At 44.9% G+C, this 21,889-nt stretch overlaps 1 protein-coding gene across 1 annotated transcript; it reads right to left on the reverse strand.

The window, feature by feature from the left end:
- Positions 1-5,915: 5,915 nt before the first annotated feature.
- On the reverse strand, positions 5,916-10,728 carry LOC142467684 (cis-aconitate decarboxylase-like). The gene is made up of 6 exons (XM_075573613.1): positions 10,647-10,728; positions 9,795-9,849; positions 9,149-9,336; positions 8,269-8,373; positions 7,953-8,158; positions 5,916-7,128 (listed from the first exon to the last, which is right to left on the reverse strand). The coding sequence occupies exons 1-6, from the start codon at positions 10,665-10,667 to the stop codon at positions 6,207-6,209; spliced, it is 1,497 nt and encodes a 498-aa protein (XP_075429728.1). The 5' UTR covers positions 10,668-10,728; the 3' UTR covers positions 5,916-6,206.
- Between the last annotated feature and the right edge of the window lie 11,161 nt (positions 10,729-21,889).

Below are 21,889 nucleotides of genomic sequence, written 5' to 3' on the forward strand. Positions count from 1 at the left end.
CATGTAGTATGCAGTTGATGGCGGTATGTGTGCGAGTTAACTGAAAAACGGCATATGCAATTGTTGCCGGAAATCAAGCCCGGCGGGGTGGCGAGAATGGCTATTTCGCCATATTAAGCAGCACGCAGAATTCAGTAGATGCCGAGTAAGATCTCGGGGGTGCGCGGGAGAAACTCCTTGCGAGAAAAGCGCCAAAAAGCTGCGGCACCAACAAGCAGGCGAGAGCCGAACATTTCAGCTGCTAGTGACATTGTTGTGTCATTGTGCTGTTGCTGCTGGCAGCGCAGCTTCAATTGTGTTACATGTCATTCAGAACCTGTTACATGTGTTGTTTATAATAAAATACATTATTAATGTTAGGCAAAGGTGTCTGTCTTGTGAATGACAAGAAGCAGGTATGTTCCTAAAACTATCTATTGCGGGACAGCGCTGTGAAAGCCTTGCTAATGTCACTAGCAGCAAGACACACACTGCTGTGAGTAACAGAATGCGTCAAACTATCATGAGGTGATTTTTTCATGTTCAAAAGTTGCCGCCAAATTCTTCTTCAATACAGATACATGAAGTGATTCCCCTCTTGCTGCATGCACGGGTTACAGTACACACAGCAACTCACTGAAATGTACTGTAAGCTTTGCAACAGAGTCCAACACACAGACACAAATGTACATGAAATGTCACAAGTCACATGCACACATGTATCACCTCTTCACGTGTCAAAGAACAGAAGACACAACTGTAGCACTGCACCAGGTATGTTTCCAAAAGTATCTAATTAGGGACAGCAGTAAAAGGTTTGCTAATGTCAGTAACAGCAAGACAGTCACTACCGTGAGTAACTGAATGCTTTAAGCAAGAAGGAGGTTTTTTTATTTATGTGCAGAGGTTGACGCCACATTCAAGTGAAATACGGATACATGACGTCATCCGCCACTGACTGCAGGAACGCGGAGTGCTGCGCCTTGTACTCGCAACATGTGCAACTCACCATTGTATCTCACAATCGCTATTTACTGCATTTAGCGGCAAATTCCCGCCAAACACAGGAGATTTAAGCGCGCTGCCGACACACACATATCGCAAGTTACTGCATCGGCCCCTAAAACTCTTATTATAGTGATTGTCTGTTATTAATGTGTATTTTATGTGACTGTTATAGTGCACTCCTATTACCTACCACTTGGGGCACTCTCAACCTGCTGTATTCATTTACGGATATCTGTTGTGTGATTGCTGTTATATTATATACGGTTGTAGGCGCCAGTCCTGTTGCTTCTTTTTGTGCTACCAAAGAGGTTAACACACAAAATAAGTACCCTACAAATAAACAACAAAATCCTAACATCCATATGTGTACATATTAACCCTAAATGGACAAATCGTGACTTGGGCAGTTAAGGGCTATTATATTAATATTACTAGCTGATATACCCGGCGTTGCCCGGTATGTAATGTTCTCTCTCCCCTCCCCCCTCTCTCTTTCCCCCCTCCCTGTCCCCCTTCTCTCTCTCTCTCTCCCGTCCGCCCTCTCTCTCTCTTTCCCCCCTCTCTTCCCCTGTCTCCTCCCTCCCCTTCACATGAATTCCGCCCCCCCTCCCATTTACAGCTCCGTTCCCTCCCCCCTCCATTTACAGGTCCGGTTCCCAGCCCTCCTTACAGCTCCGTTCTCCCCACCCTCCCTTTACAGCTTCATGCAGTGTGTGTGCGGCAGTGTGTGTGTGTGTGTGTGTGTGTGTGCGCCAGTCAGTGTGTGTGTGGGCGCGTCAGTCAGTGTGTGTGCATGGGCATGTCAGTCAGTGTGTGTGCGGCAGTGTATGTGTGTGTGCGCCAGTCAGTGTGTGTGTGTGGGCGCGTCAGTCAGTGTGTGTGTGTGGCGCGTCAGTCAGTGTGTGTGTTTGTGTGGGCGTGCCAGTCAGTGTGTGTGTGCACGCCCGCCAGTTAGTGTGTGTGTGTGTGCGCGCGGCAGTCAGTGTGTGTGTGTGTATGTGTGTGTGTGCGCGCGGCAGTCAGTGTGTTTGTTTGTGTGTATGTGTGCGCGTCAGTCAGTGTGTGTGTGTGCGCGCGCACCAGTCAGTGTGTGTGTGCGCGCGCGCCAGTCAGTGTGTGTGTGTGCGCGCGCCAGTCAGTGTTTGTGTGTGTGTGTGTGCACGCCAGTCAGTGTGTGTGTGTGGGCGCGCCAGTCAGTGTGTGTGTGCGCGCACGTCAGATAGTGTGTGTGTGCACGCGCCAGTCAGTGTGTGTGTGTGGGCGCGTCGTTAAGTGTGTAGGCGCGCCAGTCAGTGTGTGTGTGTGTGCACGCCCGCCAGTCAGTGTGTGTGTGTGTGCGCGCGGCAGGCAGTATGTGTGTGTGTGTGTGCACGCGGCAGTCAGTGTGTGTGTTTGTGTGTATGTGTGCGCGCCAGTCAGTGTGTGTGTGTGTGCGCGCGCCAGTCAGTGTGTGTGTGTGTGTGTGCGCACGCCAGTCAGTGTGTGTGTGTGTGTGCGCGCGTCAGTTAGTGTGTGTGTGTGCGCGTGCCAGTCAGTGTGCGTATGTGTGCGCGCACCAGTCAGTGTGTGTGTGTGCGTCAGTCAGTGTGTGTGTGCGTCAGTCAGTGTGTGCGTCAGTCAGTGTGTGCGCGTCAGTCAGTGTGTGTGCGCATCAGTCAGTGTGTCTGTGCGAACCAGTCAGTGTGTGTGTGTGCGCGTCAGTTAGTTTGTGTGTGTGTGTGCGCGTCAGTCAGTTAGTGTGTGTGCGCGCACCAGTCAGTGTGCGTATGTGTGCGCGCACCAGTCAGTGTGTGTGTGTGCGTCAGTCAGTGTGTGTGTGCGTCAGTCAGTGTGTGCGTCAGTCAGTGTGTGCGCGTCAGTCAGTGTGTGTGCGCATCAGTCAGTGCGTCTGTGCAAACCAGTCAGTGTGTGTGTGCGCGCGTCAGTCAGTTTGTGTGTGTGCGCGTCAGTCAGTTTGTGTGTGTGTGTGTGCGCATCAGTCAGTTTGTGTGTGTGTGTGCGCCTGCCAGTCAGTCAGTGTGTTTGCGCGTGCGCCAGTCAGTGTGTGTGTGTGTGTGTGTGCGCGCTAGTCAGTGTGTGTGTGTGTGCGCGCGCCAGTCAGTGTGTTTGTGTGTGTGCGTCAGTGTGTGTGTGTGTGCGCGGCAGTCTGTGTGTGTGTGCGTCAGTCGGTGTGTGTGTGTGCGTCAGTCAGTGTGTGTGTGTGCATCAGTCAGTGTGTGTGTGTGCGTCAGTCAGTGTGTGTGTGTGTGCGTCAATCAGTGTGTGTGCGTGCATCAGTCAGTGTGTGTACGCATCAGTCAGTGTGTGTGTGCACGTCAGTCAGTGTGTGTGTGTGCACGTCAGTCAGTGTGCGTGTACGCGTCAGTCAGTTTGCGTGTGCGCGTCAGTCAGTGTGTGTGTGCACGTCAGTCAGTGTGCGTGTACGCGTCAGTCAGTTTGCGTGTGCGCGTCAGTCAGTGTGTGTGTGTCAGTCAGTCTGGTGTTGCCCCCCTCTCTCTTGACTGTTGCCTCCGACCCCCCCCCCCCACAGAGGTGCGGAGGAAGGGGGAGACGGGGAGGGGACTGTGTTTCTCCTGACTTCCCCCGTCACCCCCCACCCCCGCGCGGAGCTTTGCAGGACCTCGGCCTGGCATTACCGCTGGCTTCTTCTACCCCCTTCCCCCCCCACTGCGCTCCCGGCGGTAAGATGGGGCCCGCTGTGTGAGGTGAGGAGCCGAGTGAGCGGGCGACTGGCGGCAGCGGGCGGGAGGCGGAGAGGTGAGGTGCCTGCTTTTGGTGTGCCGGGGGGTGGGGGTGGAGGGGGGAGAGAGGTGATGCGGCGGCGCCCGATGCCCATCAGCGCTGCCTGTGCTGTGACATAGTAGTGTTGTCTTGAAGGTGGATGCTGAGCACTGTTCGAGGAATTTTTTCAGCGTTCCGTTGTCGGAAATAGTGATGGAGTAAGTAAGGGGGACAATTAATAGTGTTTGGCGGCCATTTTAGCATAGTATCGGTGCAGTGTGTGAAATTAATATTTAATTATGCGTGAAGGGTGTAATTTTTGGAGCAGTCGTGTATTTATTCGTGTTGGGCATGTTGATGAAGGTGGGCAATAAATATGTAATGGGGCTGGAAGCAGAGTAAGTATCGTGCGAGAAGGCGGAGGGAGTGATTTGTGAGCGGTGGCGTGGCCGTTGGGCGTGAATGGGCGGAGCGGGCGTGTGGACATGACAGTAGCGGTGGACACAGATGTGATCGGTGGCGTGGCTGGGTAAGAGGGGGGGTGGACATGACAGTAGCGGTTACACAGTAAGCGGGCTGTTGGTGGGGTAAGCGGGGACATAGCTGAGCGTGCGGGAAAGCGGAGACACAGTAAGGGGAGTGCTGATGTGGTAATTTGTGAGAGCGTGTAAGAGGGGTGGTGGACATCAGAGAGTGTTAAACTTAGCAAGGTGACGGGTGACAGGGGTGGTGGACAGCAGAGAGTGTGTTAAACTTATCAAGGTGGGTGTCTGAGTCCACAGGGGTGATGCAGCAGGGAGAGAGTGTCAGAGTGTTATGGTGAATCTCCAAGGGTGAGACTGTCTGTGGAGTAGGTGTGTCCGTGATGTCAGCGTACCTCTTGGCCAATGAGGCCGTGGGGGAGGCGTGTCACAGTGGAGTAGGTGTGTCCATAATGGTCAGCGTACCTCTTGACCAATGAGACCCGTGGGGGAGGCGGGACATGGGTGGGCGGACCGAGGGACCAATGAGAATCCCCACATCTACTAACAATCAAGCAAATTTCATTTTTATATATATAGATTATATTCTGTGTAGGTTATTATTATGTATTTGTATAACCTTTATAGGTTGTGAAGTGTCTGCTAATGCCCTTTTTCATAAATATTTGTCTATATCCATGTCTATAACCTGAGAAAAAGGTGATTATGGTGCAACAGCCAAAAGTGGGTCCCAAACAAGTAGTATTAAAAATATTCCTTTATTGATCCATCTAAAAAAGTGGATGCACTCACCCTCCTACGCGTTTCGTTTTAAAAACGCCGGGCATATCAGCTAGTAATAGATATTTGTCTATATCCATGTCCAGTGTTCGACAAACCTATACATTTGCTCGCCCCGGGCGAGTGCATTTAACCCCCGGGCGAGTAAATATTGGCCCAAGCAGCACACGTTTGGTACTAGGTGGCGAGAAGATTTTTTTTGTGGCGAGTAGATTTTTTGGTGATTTGTCAACCACTGTCCATGTCTATAACCGCCTGGTTGTGGTTGTGCTTGTATTGTGGAATGCTGACTGGTATTTCTCGGCTGGGCTCATGATGGGAGAGAGCTGGTATTTGGGATGTAATTGTTTTGGGGATCTGGAAGTTGTGTGATGCTGGTAATGCAGTCAAACTATGTTCAAAATAATGGATAGAATTGTAAGTTCATTTACTTACAAAACCTACTATTTTCTATCTTTGTCATTCTATTCTGACACTTTCCCAACCCCCAGAACCAACAAATTAATATCAAACACCCCGCCTGAAAAATTATTCATTTCTTCAGCACGAAAATCCAATCATACTAGTAGATATTTTATTTGTATTTTTTTTATTTGTTATAATATTGAAATAAAATATAAATTGCAATGTACACACATACTGTACATACATGTAAATATTATATCAATACAGTGTTCATAAAGTTTGTCCAATACACAGTATTTTGTAAATAAAATTAATTGTAATGATAAAATAACTTAAAAATGAAATAACAACTATACAGTACAGTGATAATAATACACACATTTTGTAGTTGTTGCACAATAAATAACATGGAAACAGCATTTTTTCTATATTTCTTGTAAAATGTACAATTGTTTTTGGTTAAATTTTGGATTGTAATCTTTTAAATATATCTATTGACTGTAATAGTTACTAATGTAATGTAGACATCAATTGACAAAACAAATACAAATATCTATCAGCACAGAAAGCAACATTCTTCAGTAATGCAATTTAAATAATGTCTCGATAATAATATTAGTTAATACAAGATTTCTGCTTTAATTAAAATGTGAATATATAGTATGGAAACTGTCATATAAAGGCTGTTATTTAAGTTATATGTTTAGTACATATGTTTCCCAGAATTATATTCATTTTATGGATTTTCCATCAGCAAATAACTGAACTCCCTGTAAAGTCCCTGTGGAATTTATTGTGATACAAATAAGCCAGATACATCATTTCATAATATTACTGTAGTAACAATGGCAGCTGAGAGCTGTCTTTCAGGCTTTCTATATTGTCTACTGTGTGGATTATAGCTTCCACTTTGTCATCATTGAGGACATGTTTTGCATTGGATCGGAACTTCTTTAGGAGAGAGTCTCTGCTCAGGGGGTTTCTCCAGTGCCCATAGAATGTATCACTCCTTCCTTCTATAATGTCTCCATTGTGCAGGTGCAGGGCAACCTCTCCATACATCTTATCAAAGTTGGCCACATTATCTTCAGGGTGCTCCACTACCACCTTACTCAGGAGTTTCTGGAGTTCATCTCGATATAAGCTGTCCTCGCTGAAGGAACCAATGTTAACATCACCATCTAAGAGTGCAGTACATGCATTGAACTGGAAGGAGTGACGCGCCTCATGCTCTGAATCAGGAGAGGGTCTATTAATGTATTTGGAAACTGGGATTCTGAGAATAATACATTGAATGTCTGATGGATTAAATGAGCCAAAGTGGTTTATGAGTCTATTTCTCACTGCGATTGAGGCATCTGCTATCCAGTGCATTCCAAGATGGGCTGGGAACCTCTTGAAAGCAATGTCTTGCTTCTCCAAGAGAAATTCATAGTGCTTTCCTGGTGGAAATAGTGATTTAGGCTGATAATCCCCATAGAAAGCACTAAAACCTGAGCACCCAGGAACATCATCCAATATTAGAGAATTGGCCTTCATTCCTTTCGCAGCCAGAAGTGCAGCTTCAAGTCCTAATCTAGTGGCATTGCCAATGTGCAAGGGTTTAGCAAGAGTAGCAGCATTTGCCATTGGGGCTCCAGCCAGGGAAGCTGCTATTGCTAATGCATGGGTGCATTGTTCTCTGTTTAATGACAGAAGCTTGGCTGAGGCTGCGGCACTGCCCATGGTGCCAACTACAGACGGAGGATGAAATCTGTATGGGGGAAAAAATATATATTTCCAGATTTAGCATTAAATAAATAATGTTGATATTTACATGAATACAGATTTGCATGGAGTATAATTATAAACAGCAAGTTCACAAACACATTTGTTTTCCATGCTACATAATCCTATTGAAACTAGACATATATTCCTTAATCTATAAATGGTAAATACATTTACTACAATGTGGAAAAATTACAGTGTTCCCAGATATATTAGAATACGGAGATTAATAGAAATTTGACACTTAAAAACACACATTGTTTTTATCTATGCACCAAGACTGCTTGTTCTATAATATGGGGGATGTGACTTTGATTCAATGAAAATTATTCCATTGCCTGAGTTCTTGAACTTATTAAAAAATGCATCTTTACAGTTTGTATCCATCAATAAAAAACATTTTGTGTAAAAAAATATAAAAAGCTGCAGCCTCATTGGTTTAAACATTTATAAATATTGAATCAATAAATATGCTGCTAATAATACATATATAATCCCAGGTTTTTGCTTTTCTACATTTGGAGAAAAAAAAGCTTGATGACATTTTGTGTAAACATTAAGATATTTAACTATCCTCCCATTTTAAATAATGTTACAACCAAGAACCAATGGTTAACTGATACTTAAACTACAACTCTCGCATTTAATCTGTAACACACTTTAGGTTTAGGAGCATTAAAAAGAAGATTTGTAATTTCTGAACATATTTAAAATGAATAATTACATCTTATATTTTCAAATGAATAAATGCATATGAAAATAAATGCCATATATTAATCAGGATATTACTTTCATTAGGAGTGTGTTCACCTTTTGGGAATATCCTTTGCCTCACTTGAGAAACACATTAGTCTTCCTTGTACTTCAATTCCCACATTAAAAGCCATCAGAAGGTCTTCCCCGCTGATTCTTTTGTCTTTGGGAAATATTTGGGACAAGGCTAAAATAGCAGGCAACACTGCACCTGAAGGGTGAGTGGCAGGGTGCCAGGTGTCATCAAAGTCCATGGAGTGAGCCTATAATATATTTAATATGAAAATTAGGTTTTATTTATGAAACAAATGATGTAAAAATATAGAACTGTACAATATTACAAGAGTCATCGATGTATTCAACATGTACTTACTGCTACTCCATTTACATAAGCAGCCAATGTTGGAGAGAGCTTTAACCCCTTTTGTCCATAAACTGAGCAGGCAGCTATATTTCTGTGTGCTGAACAATGCAGATCCTGAGACAACAGAGAAAGGTAAAGTATTGAGTAATTAGGTAATAGTGTTTGTTTTCACATGTATTCATTGTATAGTTCATGGTGGCATTTTTGATCTTAATAGGTCATGCCTGCTTTGTGTTTTAATCTAATTTTCAGAATTGTTAGGGGGGGAAATAATTACTTATCTTTTTAAAGTTTGAGATACAAAATGTGGCAAATTAAAATGTTATAAAAGTGCCTGAAAATTCATGAGTTTATTAGACCATGAAAACAAACATGGTTTCATTTTTAGATAAAATAACAAAACTACAATTGTATTTCTTCTTTACTTTCCTACTCCCCTAAAATATTATCCTTTAAATATTGTAAAGAATAATAATTTGGCATCTATGTCTGATTAGCACCTACTGTATATATAACTAGTCAGAAACAGTCTTTATTATTTAATGTTTTTTTAATAGGTTTCCCCTTCTCTTTTACACTGCTGTCTCTATAACACGATTGCCTATCAGACTGTACTTCAGCTCATTAGAAATAACTCTAACCGGGCACTTTAGTCACCAGATTACAAGAGGTCTCACTAAGGGGATGAGAAAACTTGGTTCTAATAAAACTCTTTGCACACACACAATGTATCACTATTTTGAGCTTACTGAAGAGGGCAAACACTTGGGCACACACTTGGGCACACACATAATAGCAAGGATTAACCCTTTATAAAGGCACACATATCCCCACCCTTACCAAATCCTTACTACATCATTGAAAGCAGATACAATTGCCCCCTTGTTACCTGGCAGTATTGCAGAATGATGTTGAATACTTGTGTTGTGGATCCCACGAGGCCAACACCAATGTTGTCCAAGATCATCCGCTTGCTCCTGTGCCGCACAGTGTCAGGGAGGTGCTCTGGCTGTATCCCAGGGATAAATGAGGCAAAGCTGCTGGTCACAGTGTCTTCTAAATGGTGATTCTCCAGCACTGTAATACAGGCAACAAATGTCATTAATAGCAATGCATCCTTAAAGACACACACACACACACACACACACACACACACACACACACACACACACACACACACACACACACACACACACACACACACACACACACACACACACACACACACACACACACACACACACACACACACACACACACACACACACACACACTATATGCACAGAAACACACAACTCTACTTTTTTTTTTTAGATTCTCAAATCTACCAAAGAATACAGCATCAATATTTTATTTTAGTTATTAGTATGACATTACCAAATGGCAAAATTATTATACATTTATGGGACATATTGAAAGTGACACGCAGACCCCAAAATGTTCAGATGCACACTGTTATTTAGAATATAATTAGTTACATACAGTCATTTTGTAACATTATATATAGTTTTAAAATAAACACAATGGGTACGTACCTTTCACAGCTGATTTGTGAAGCTGCCTGTGTAGTTTACAAAGTTTCTTTGTATTCTAAAGAAAAAAAAGACAACTGTTGGATCAATATCATTTGTTATTTTCTTTCCTACAATATAACATCATTTGGTATGTTAAACAATTATTTTTATTTAATGAGCTTGTTTATTTATACATTTTGGTACCAATTTTAGCAACACAATTCAACTATTAAAAAACGTTACGCTTTAATCATATGATACACACTGCTTGACAGACAGTACTACAGCTGTTCGTTTCTAAATGTTCTACATGAGTTAAATAACATACACTGGCTAATGATTGGAATAGCATCCAAAACATTTCTTTTCATTATGTGCAATTTTCAAATGACACTTTACCTGACAAATAACACAATTGTTTAACCTTCTGGTAGTGTGAGATCTTGCAAGATACGCTTAGGTTGGAAGTTTTCCGGGATGGGGCATATTTTATCATACTATATGTGTCTGATTGATGCACCTTTTGTGTAATGAAACCCAGTACTGTATTTTGTGAAGTGCTGTGTGTACTGGTGGCCCTACAGTACACAAATAACATATACATCAAGTAATGCAATCATTAATGCAAACGTACACAGCCTTTTGTAGTATACTAAAAGCTCCCAGTGTGAATATCAATTGTATATTGTGTATACCCCCTCAATGAAGGAGATATTAAGCACCAGTATTTGTACTAGTATATATGGTTTTATTTATATTATATATTTATGTATATACCTACAGACCGCACAGGTGCCTGTAATGTCTATAGTATGTGAATAACATAAATTACAAAAGAATTCCAGAACAATAATAGTGAAACATATTACTTACATGAAAGGCTGAAGGAAACATCTCGCAGATAGTTGGAGGGAGATGGAGTAATTCCGAGTCTTCAAGCTGCTGATGCTGAGTCTGTCTGTGCTGAAGCAGACCTGTAAGGACAGATTTATATAGTAGCCCAAATGTATGCAGAACTGCATCACTGATCCTGGGAAATGTAAAGGAAGTGGGCATGGCCATTACACATTACTTTACACCCAGGAAGTACACACAGGTGTAAATATGTTGTGGGGAAGTTTTGCAGGAAGTAACAAGCAGCAGTAACATATGGGAAACTGTGTATAATTGAACTAAAAGCGAGGCTGCCAAACACCGACTTTGAGAATGTGTAACCCACCATAATCCATATGTATGTTTCTGGGACTGACTGAGGCTGCTTCCAGATTCTATAATACAGATGTAGTAATACTTACCGACCCCAATGCTGCGGGCAAAACAAAAAAAATATTTTAAGTCCCATTCAGTATTATCAGTATTAGTATTATACTGAATGGGACTTAAAATATTTTTTGTAATAATCCTTTTGTTGTCCTTTATATTGTTGAAAGGTTTTTTTTCTTTATGAACACTGATTATCATTTGATTATTCATACTTAGATTTTCAGTTTCTATACTTCAATATATATATATACACACACACACACACACACAGTAAATAATGGGTAGTCAATTTATAAATATTGTCTTGTTGGTGCAAGATCATAAGTGTATTTTTTGTGACAAGACACTTTTGGTCACATTTGTACCTTTTAGATCTGCATGAACTTTTCTGACTGTTTTGATTGATTCAAATGTCACTGTTTGACACTTTGTATCTTTGTGCTTTCAAGTTTCATTGCGTGAGTTTTTTCCACTCTCTCCAATGTGTCCATTTCTCTCTGTGTCTGTTCTGGCTGCACATACATTTTGTCCTTTTTTTCTCTTTATCTGAGTAATGGTTATTATGTTTAACCTAATTGGGAAATGTATCTGCCAATCAATTCATTGATTTAACAGACACACTGAGTATTTCTGACACTTTGCAGGATTTATTGTTTAGATCAGTGAGACACTGCTATTGGTTCCACTTTTTTCTTTTAAATTGTATTAAGTGCCAACAGATGTTTTTTCATTATGTGGGGGAGGCTTAAATAGCATTCTCCTCCCCCAATAGTACACTCCTTGAAAAAGCGCCATAGGGGGAGTGAAACGCGTGGGAGGATAGTTTCCAGTTTTTGTTCACGTTTTTGTATATTTGATGTAGTTTAATAAACATTTTTTATTTTTCTACTTGCTGGTGAGTTTCAACTTTTATGGTGCTGTTGCCTCATCGATTCACCCACTACTTTCCCAAACAGTCACTATAACTTACGCGTACACTTTTTTTCTTGCGTCTCCCCCTCCCATCTTACCTCTATCTATAATGTCTCTTGGGCTCGCTTTGTTATTAGGGTTTGATATAATCGCTCTATACATCTTAAAGTATTCAAGGTCCCCACAAACTGCTGAAATAGGTGTAATAAAAAGGGCTCTATTTGGTCGGATCTTCAAATTATATCTGCGTGATCTGTTGTCAAGATTAAAGATGGGGGAATTATTTGGGCAGATTTGCATCCGCCGCACATCGGCCGGTACCTTTGGTCTGTGGATTTCCGCGAATCAGTCTCAAAAAGGGCGACTCGTCGCTATCATCATTTTTTTAATCACAATATGCGTATTCCTCAATCCGCTGGTGTATTGTAAGAATCCAATCCGTGGATTTAGCAGATTGCGTTCTTAAAATCCACCATCGGATTGCGGAATCTGCATAATAGATTGGTAAAATCCACCATCGGATTGCGAAATCTGCATAATGGATTGGTAAAATCCACCAGTGGTTTGTATCCAATGGCGTTTTTTTTTCATTAATCAGCACGGATTGAAACTGGAACAATCCTCCGACAGATTTTACACGGCCGAACAGATTTTGAAAGGAAAGCTCGACAAATTCTGCGAAACCGAATTTGACCGTTTCGACCATCTCCAGTCGAGATCCTCGCATTTGTCCCTCAGATCAACAATCTGTATTTTAGTTTCTTGTGTTTCAGTATCTGCAGCATTATGGTCATCAACGAACGCTTTCATTTTAGTTTCAACTGCTTCAGTTCTTTTGCCTATTGAAGAAATTGAGATTCACTTTGCCAAGAGCGTTGTGCAGTTTTGGTTGAACCAGTACTTGTATATTGGAGAATAGTTTGTCAATCTCTTTCTTTCCTAGGGAGACTTTACTCAGATATGTTTGATCAAAGGCATCTTGGTTATTTGCCATATTTTCCAGGTATCTGCACCATCTCCCATCTTCTGAAAATGTTACCTCTTGTGAGGCATTTTGTTTTTTATGCTTTGGGGGCGCAAGTTGTGCCGCAGATAGTTAGCTATACAGGGGTATGTTTTTTATTGAGTTATACTGAGGTACATTTCTTTTTTCGTTCCGTTACTTCACCCCCACATGGGGTGGATGTATCAGGCATCTGCTCTCATTGGCACTACGCATGCGCCTCTATGTCTCCAGTATTCTTGAACTTATTTTATTTGGTGTTCTTCAAAGCATAATTATCTTTTGCAACTGTTTGAATGATATTATTTAGAGAAAGTCCTCGGGATCCCAGAACAGAAGATACAATTTCCATCACATTAGTAACTCCAGTTATCCAGCAGGTATAATATAAGGAAAGCAAGTGGGTCAGTGAGTAAAGACACTGACTGGCACTGAGAGTTTGAAGCAGGTTCAATTCCCGGTGTCGGCTCCTTGTAACCTTGGGCAAGTCACTTTGTCTCCCTGTGCCTCAGGCACCAAAAACATAGATTGCAAGCTGCAAAATGTCTCTGTAAAGCACTAGCATAAAACTAGCAGCGTAATACAACATGCTGTTGTTGTTGTTATTATTATTATAAGACATTGTGGAAGTATTAAATACTTGTGGACTTCCTTGTTCAATCCCCTTAGTAAACATTGTATCCAACAAAGTCATCATTAGGGCCGTGCTATACTGTTTGCGGCTGTGCGCGCACATGTGCATGTGCGAATGCGCGTGCACGTGCTGCTTGCTTTTCGTGTGTATGCTGTGTATGCATGTGTTTGTGTAGAGATTGTGAATTATGTATGAAATAATATTAAAAAAAAAAAAAAGTTGTAATAAAAATATTTTTTATTTATTTACCTTTGACACACACACACACACGCGCACAAACACACAAACGCACAAACATACATACACATACACACATTTAAGCGCCGGTAGCGGCGCAAAATCATCTTTTCCCCATCTTCGCCGCTGTCTGTCGGCTCCCCGCTCCCTGCTGTGCGCGCGCGGCGCCATTATAGAAAGGCTGTCTAACGTCAGCCAACTAAAATTCCGCGTGCGCGCACAGCGTAGCACACACCCGGCACTATAGAACAGGCCTAAGTTATATTACTAGTTGTATTATTGTTCCTTCCTTGTGTGCATTTGTAAGACAACTGAAAATTATAAATATAGATTTCTCACATTTCCTTGTAACTCTTTAGAAATGTCCCCACGGCCATATAACGTAAGCTACTTTCACAAACAAATATATTGACATCTTTAAGGCGCAGTGTTTTGAGAACTCATTTGTAGTAGTTTACTTAAGTATGAGTAATCCTAACTACTAGTTTCAATTTCCTCCTGCCTACGTTCTCCTAGAGAAAAGTGTGTATTGTGTGTTGTACAATGTGCTGTTTTATTTAGGCCTCACAGACACAGCTAGTAAAGTATTTGAACAGCCCTTCAATCTAATAAATTAAAGCAGAAGACAAAGGTAAATCAAGTTGATATTCTTGAAGGCATTTTGCTTTATCAATACTGCAATGGGCCACAAATTCCAATTCAATAATCATAATGAGCACGGTCTTGGATCATATTCCCAGCGCTGTGGGAGGCTGACAGCCAAGAGCCTGTGGAGCGGCAGCGGAGGGCCCACAAGTAAGGAGAGGCGGCCATTTTGTCCTGGCGCTTCACTGCACGCCGCGCCGCGCCTACCTCCCCCTGCTCATCAGCTGTTCGGCCCGGCGGAGGAAACACAGGACCTCACAGGCTGATCACAATCTCTTTAATGGCTCCACTTGCTACTGAGCGGGGTGCACAACAGAAAGGGGAAAAAAAGCTAAAACAATGATAAAAAAAACAGTTTTACCTGGAGGTACATACAAAACCTTATATTTTTCCTGTAGAACACCTTCATAACTGTAGGGGTCGTATTATGTGCGAGGTCGCGCTATATTCGGGCCAATAAGGTAATTAAAAACGAGAGAAGCCACGGGGAGAATTCCCTAACCCAAACAACGTAACTTGGCCATTAAATAATTTCCCAAAATGTTCGAACTTCTGGAAAGTGAAACATTTTATCTGAGGGGAAGATCCCTCCTTATACTTTACTAACGAGGGTTCGTAAAGAGAATACAAAACTTTCCTATTATATTGAGCTAACAATGTTAACAACACTGCGCATAGAATGTTGCAGACACAGTAACTGGCCTAAAGAGAGGATATTGTTAGAATCTAATTTTGCTGCCTGAACCATGGGGTGATACAATGACTGGATCAGGGTTACATGGGGAGTTTACACGGGTGTCACACACACAGGGTCACACACTTCAAAGACAACCTGAAAAAACTATATTACCTGAAAAATTAGCACATGCACAATTTGGTGTTTCAATCTCTGCTTTATTATAAATTAAGCATTATGTTTGTTATCTGTGCCTTTTAAGATGCTTTTTTAAAAATATTTTTATTATTATCCTAAAAGCAGTATTGCTTGCTCATCATGAATAAATCATTGCCCAATTGAAACAAGTGAGAAGGAAAAAAAAACACGAGGGATGCCTGCAACATAAAATTAAGATTACAACAAATATGACATCATCTTTTTTTCTTGTTTCCTTCAATTAGAATAATGACATCATAAACTGTAAAGCTGTGTGTGACTGTGAATACTGTACATTTATATGCATGACTAATTCCAACTGGGTTTTCAATCATGAGAGGTGTGACAAAGAAAGGGAGGATGTTAGTTCCCAGGAAGACAGATCACCCAATGAAATAATCCTATCATTTGTGTCAATTGTGTGAGACTACAGTATTTCTTCATGATACACTCCTGCAAAATACATTTGGGAAAAGATCAAGAAATCAAAGCACTTACAAATAGAACTCTAATTTAACTTGTATATGTTTTATATACAAATAATAGCACAGACAAGAATCCACAAGTCTCAAAAAACTATTTTACCCCATTATCGCACACTATGCAATAATAAAGGGCAGGTACTATATTCTGGGAATATTATGCAAATGAGCTCACAGAAAGGGTCATTTTTTAGCTTGTTATCCATTTTTAACATGGAACTTGTACTTTCTCTGTTACACAATTTGGACAGGAAAGCATGGATTAATTAAGTACAGAATCGGAAAAACAAATTAAAGGCAGACATTTCATCCTTTTGGACTCATTTCCACTCGTGCCCCCCACCCCTCCCCCTTATTGTGAAGCTGGTAGAGGCTGCAAACCAAACACTAGAAAAGGGGTGAATCAGCCCAAATCCGTTTCCTGGATTTTCAGCATTTTCCCCCGAAAATCTGTTTCGCGGTGTAAAATCCACGGACGGATCTTGTCGGTTTTAATAAGTGCGGATTCATCAAAATCCACCATTGGATACAATTTGTTAATGGATTTGTGGAATCCGATCCGCGGGTTCAGCGACCCATTGGCGAATTCTAAATATCCGCACGTGGATTGCTAAAAATCCACGGATTCTGCAAATCCGTCCACGGGTTGTGGAATCCGTGGAGTGTATTGGTAATAATAATACAAATATCCGCAAAACGCAAATCGCCCTTTTTGAGATTGATCTGTGGAAATCCGCAAACCAGAGGAACCGGCCGATCCGTTGCGGATTCAAGCGCGCCCCAAAAATTCTACCAAACCCATAAGTTATAGCAGGGCAAGCTCCTCTACCACATAGGGTACAGCCAGGGGCGTAGCTACAGCCCGGGCCATGCGGGAAAAGCCTGGGGGCCCGCGCTTTGGAGGGGGGGGGCTCCCGCTCGCTCCCCACCCCCCAGAGCCCGCTCTCCTCTGCCCGCTCTCCCCCCCCACGTCCTGCCATAGAGACAGGCGGAAGGAGATGGGATGCTACGGTCACGGAGGCGTTAAAGAATTAGCCAGTAGTAGCATAATCACTTGAGTCAGAGGAGGACGGCAGGGGAGGCGCGCGCTCTAGCAGTGTGACCTGGAACTTCCGGTGTCTGCTGCTAGAGCGCGCTGGCGTTCCTGCTCTGCTCTGACACAAGTGATTCTGCTACAACTACCGGCTAATTCCTTAATACCTGTGGTACCTGCAACCGCAGCATACCAGCATCTCCCCCCGCCTGTCTCCGAGTCCTAGTCTATTAACCAGGTAGGCATAGGGGGGAGATACTATGATTGATGATGGTGAGGGCCCGGGGTACTGGACGAGATATTATGATTGATAATGATGATGATTATGAGGGGAACTGAGGGAGATATGATGATGATGAGGGGGATTGGGGGAGATATGATGATGATGATGAGGGGGATTGGGGGAGATATTATGATGATGATGAGGGGGACTATTCTATAGGACTACTCCTATTTAAGTATACCCACACAGCGCTCGATTAGATGTCACCCTAGACAAGACTGGATTCAATCTACACACCTGTATCTTAGCGTGTGACATGCCTGTTATATCTATGTGAGTATAATGATTGAAGATTAGAAGAAAGGTCTCTTTACCAGCTATTAGCATTACTGCTCTATATATTCTATTCTATTGGTTTTTTCATATAACGCATCCCGCTCCCTCATCCTGTTCTACAACTATCTGCAAGGAAAATAGAAGACTCTTTTCTAATGAAGGTTGCGTGGGACGCTTTCGTGCTATTTTAATACTAAAACTCTTATTATAGTGATTGTCTGTTATTAATGTGTATTTTATGTGACTGTTATAGTGCACTCCTATTACCTACCACTTGGGGCACTCTCAACCTGCTGTATTCATTTACGGATATCTGTTGTGTGATTGCTGTTATATTATATACGGTTGTAGGCGCCAGTCCTGTTGCTTCTTTTTGTGCTACCAAAGAGGTTAACACACAAAATAAGTACCCTACAAATAAACAACAAAATCCTAACATCCATATGTGTACATATTAAACCTAAATGGACAAATCGTGACTTGGGCAGTTAAGGGCTATTATATTAATATTACTAGCTGATATACCCGGCGTTGCCCGGTATGTAATGTTCTCTCTCCCCTCCCCCCTCTCTCTTTCCCCCCTCCCTGTCCCCCTTCTCTCTCTCTCTCTCCCGTCCGCCCTCTCTCTCTCTTTCCCCCCTCTCTTCCCCTGTCTCCTCCCTCCCCTTCACATGAATTCCACCCCCCCTCCCATTTACAGCTCCGTTCCCTCCCCCCTCCATTTACAGGTCCGGTTCCCAGCCCTCCTTACAGCTCCGTTCTCCCCACCCTCCCTTTACATCTTCATGCAGTGTGTGTGCGGCAGTGTGTGTGTGTGTGTGTGTGTGTGTGTGTGCGCCAGTCAGTGTGTGTGTGGGCGCGTCAGTCAGTGTGTGTGCATGGGCGTGTCAGTCAGTGTGTGTGCGGCAGTGTATGTGTGTGTGCGCCAGTCAGTGTGTGTGTGTGGGCGCGTCAGTCAGTGTGTGTGTGTGGCGCGTCAGTCAGTGTGTGTGTTTGTGTGGGCGTGCCAGTCAGTGTGTGTGTGCACGCCCGCCAGTTAGTGTGTGTGTGTGTGTGCGCGCGGCAGTCAGTGTGTGTGTGTGTATGTGTGTGTGTGCGCGCGGCAGTCAGTGTGTTTGTTTGTGTGTATGTGTGCGCGCCAGTCAGTGTGTGTGTGTGCGCGCGCACCAGTCAGTGTGTGTGTGTGCGCGCGCCAGTCAGTGTGTGTGTGTGCGCGCACCAGTCAGTGTGTGTGTGTGTGTGTGCACGCCAGTCAGTGTGTGTGTGTGGGCGCGCCAGTCAGTGTGTGTGTGCGCGCACGTCAGATAGTGTGTGTGTGCACGCGCCAGTCAGTGTGTGTGTGTGGGCGCGTCGTTAAGTGTGTAGGCGTGCCAGTCAGTGTGTGTGTGTGCACGCCCGCCAGTCAGTGTGTGTGTGTGTGCGCGTGGCAGTCAGTGTGTGTGTGTGTGTGCACGCGGCAGTCAGTGTGTGTGTTTGTGTGTATGTGTGCGCGCCAGTCAGTGTGTGTGTGTGTGCGCGCGCCAGTCAGTGTGTGTGTGTGTGTGTGTGCGCACGCCAGTCAGTGTGTGTGTGTGGGCACGCCAGTCAGTGTGTGTGTGTGTGCGCGCGCGTCAGTTAGTGTGTGTGTGTGCGCGCGCCAGTCAGTGTGCGTATGTGTGCGCGCACCAGTCAGTGTGTGTGTGTGCGTCAGTCAGTGTGTGTGTGCGTCAGTCAGTGTGTGCGTCAGTCAGTGTGTGCGCGTCAGTCAGTGTGTGTGCGCATCAGTCAGTGTGTCTGTGCGAACCAGTCAGTGTGTGTGTGTGCGCGTCAGTTAGTTTGTGTGTGTGTGTGCGCGTCAGTCAGTTAGTGTGTGTGCGCGCACCAGTCAGTGTGCGTATGTGTGCGCGCACCAGTCAGTGTGTGTGTGTGCGTCAGTCAGTGTGTGTGTGCGTCAGTCAGTGTGTGCATCAGTCAGTGTGTGCGCGTCAGTCAGTGTGTGTGCGCATCAGTCAGTGCGTCTGTGCGAACCAGTCAGTGTGTGTGTGCGCGCGTCAGTCAGTTTTTGTGTGTGTGTGCGCGTCAGTCAGTTTGTGTGTGTGTGTGTGCGCATCAGTCAGTTTGTGTGTGTGTGTGCGCCTGCCAGTCAGTCAGTGTGTGTGCGCGTGCGCCAGTCAGTGTGTGTGTGTGTGTGTGCGCGCTAGTCAGTGTGTGTGTGTGTGCGCGCGCCAGTCAGTGTGTGTGTGTGTGTGCGTCAGTGTGTGTGTGTGTGCGCGGCAGTCTGTGTGTGTGTGCGTCAGTCGGTGTGTGTGTGCGTCAGTCAGTGTGTGTGTGTACATCAGTCAGTGTGTGTGTGTACATCAGTCAGTGTGTGTGTGTGCGTCAGTCAGTGTGTGTGTGTGTGCGTCAATCAGTGTGTGTGCGTGCATCAGTCAGTGTGTGTACGCATCAGTCAGTGTGTGTGTGCACGTCAGTCAGTGTGTGTGTGTGCACGTCAGTCAGTGTGCGTGTACGCGTCAGTCAGTTTGCGTGTGCGCGTCAGTCAGTGTGTGTGTGCACGTCAGTCAGTGTGCGTGTACGCGTCAGTCAGTTTGCGTGTGCGCGTCAGTCAGTGTGTGTGTGTCAGTCAGTCTGGTGTTGCCCCCCTCTCTCTTGACTGTTGCCTCCGACCCCCCCCCCCACAGAGGTGCGGAGGAAGGGGGAGACGGGGAGGGGACTGTGTTTCTCCTGACTTCCCCCGTCACCCCCCGCCCCCGCGCGGAGCTTTGCAGGACCTCGGCCTGGCATCACCGCTGGCTTCTTCTACCCCCTTCCCCCCCCACTGCGCTCCCGGCGGTAAGATGGGGCCCGCTGTGTGAGGTGAGGAGCCGAGTGAGCGGGCGACTGGCGGCAGCGGGCGGGAGGCGGAGAGGTGAGGTGCCTGCTTTTGGTGTGCCGGGGGGTGGGGGTGGAGGGGGGAGAGAGGTGATGCGGCGGTGCCCGATGCCCATCAGCGCTGCCTGTGCTGTGACATAGTAGTGTTGTCTTGAAGGTGGATGCTGAGCACTGTTCGAGGAATTTTTTCAGCGTTCCGTTGTCGGAAATAGTGATGGAGTAAGTAAGGGGGACAATTAATAGTGTTTGGCGGCCATTTTAGCATAGTATCGGTGCAGTGTGTGAAATTAATATTTAATCATGCGTGAAGGGTGTAATTTTTGGAGCGGTCGTGTATTTATTCGTGTTGGGCATGTTGATGAAGGTGGGCAATAAATATGTAATGGGGCTGGAAGCAGAGTAAGTATCGTGCGAGAAGGCGGAGGGAGTGATTTGTGAGCGGTGGCGTGGCCGTTGGGGGTGAATGGGCGGAGCGGGCGTGTGGACATGACAGTAGCGGTGGACACAGATGTGATCGGTGGCGTGGCTGGGTAAGAGGGGGGGTGGACATGACAGTAGCGGTTACACAGTAAGCGGGCTGTTGGTGGGGTAAGAGGGGACATAGCTGAGCGTGCGGGAAAGCGGAGACATAGTAAGGGGAGTGCTGATGTGGTAATTTGTGAGAGCGTGTAAGAGGGGTGGTGGACATCAGAGAGTGTTAAACTTAGCAAGGTGACGGGTAACAGGGGTGGTGGACAGCAGAGAGTGTGTTAAACTTATCAAGGTGGGTGTCTGAGTCCACAGGGGTGATGCAGCAGGGAGAGAGTGTCAGAGTGTTAGGCTGAGGTCCCGTTGCACGTGTCCGCACGGCTGGCTTGCTTGCCGGCGGCGCGTGCAACTCGCTGTACCGCGATCTGCGGTCTACAGGCTGCTTTTCTTGGAGCGGGGGGGGCGTGGCCAAACGGGTCGGGGGGGGGGGGCGCGGCCATGACGGGAGGGGGCGCGGCCATGACGGAGGGGGGCGGGGTCCAAAACAAAGCAGGGCTCACAGCACTGCAGCAGCTCCACACACTAGCACACAATAGCTGGCTTGCCATTCGTTGAAGGGAGCCAGTCTATGATTGGCCCCTTCGCGTACCATGTGACGCGTTGCAGCAAGAGAACACCATTCTCTCGTGTCTCCTGCTGGCTACCGCGTCACAGCATGTAGCAAGTTAGAAGTGAGGAGGGACTGGGACCCGATCGTGAGTTCAAACAGGAATGGTAAGTTGAGCTCACGTCGCCGCCCGCGCACACGGGCGCAGCGGGTCCCAGCCCTTATGGTGAATCTCCAAGGGTGAGACTGTCTGTGGAGTAGGTGTGTCCGTGATGTCAGCGTACCTCTTGGCCAATGAGGCCGTGGGGGAGGCGTGTCACAGTGGAGTAGGTGTGTCCGTAATGGTCAGCGTACCTCTTGACCAATGAGACCCGTGGGGGAGGCGGGACATGGGTGGGCGGACCGAGGGACCAATGAGAATCCCCACATCTACTAACAATCAAGCAAATTTCATTTTTATATATATAGATTATATTCTGTGTAGGTTATTATTATGTATTTGTATAACCTTTATAGGTTGTGAAGTGTCTGCTAATGCCCTTTTTCATA

The sequence above is a fragment of the Ascaphus truei genome, chromosome 16 (genome assembly GCF_040206685.1).
Source record: "Ascaphus truei isolate aAscTru1 chromosome 16, aAscTru1.hap1, whole genome shotgun sequence".
Classification (NCBI taxonomy): Eukaryota; Metazoa; Chordata; class Amphibia; order Anura; family Ascaphidae; genus Ascaphus; species Ascaphus truei.

Excerpts from the sequence above, each read along its gene's own strand:
- LOC142467684 (XM_075573613.1), bottom strand. The coding sequence starts at position 10,667 with ATGTTTCCTTCAGCCTTTCAT. Across the intron at positions 8,159-8,268 it reads CTTATGTAAATGGAGTAGCA|GCTCACTCCATGGACTTTGA; the intron begins GTAAGTACATGT and ends AATATATTATAG. Across the intron at positions 7,129-7,952 it reads GCAAAGGATATTCCCAAAAG|ATTTCATCCTCCGTCTGTAG; the intron begins GTGAACACACTC and ends TCCCCCATACAG.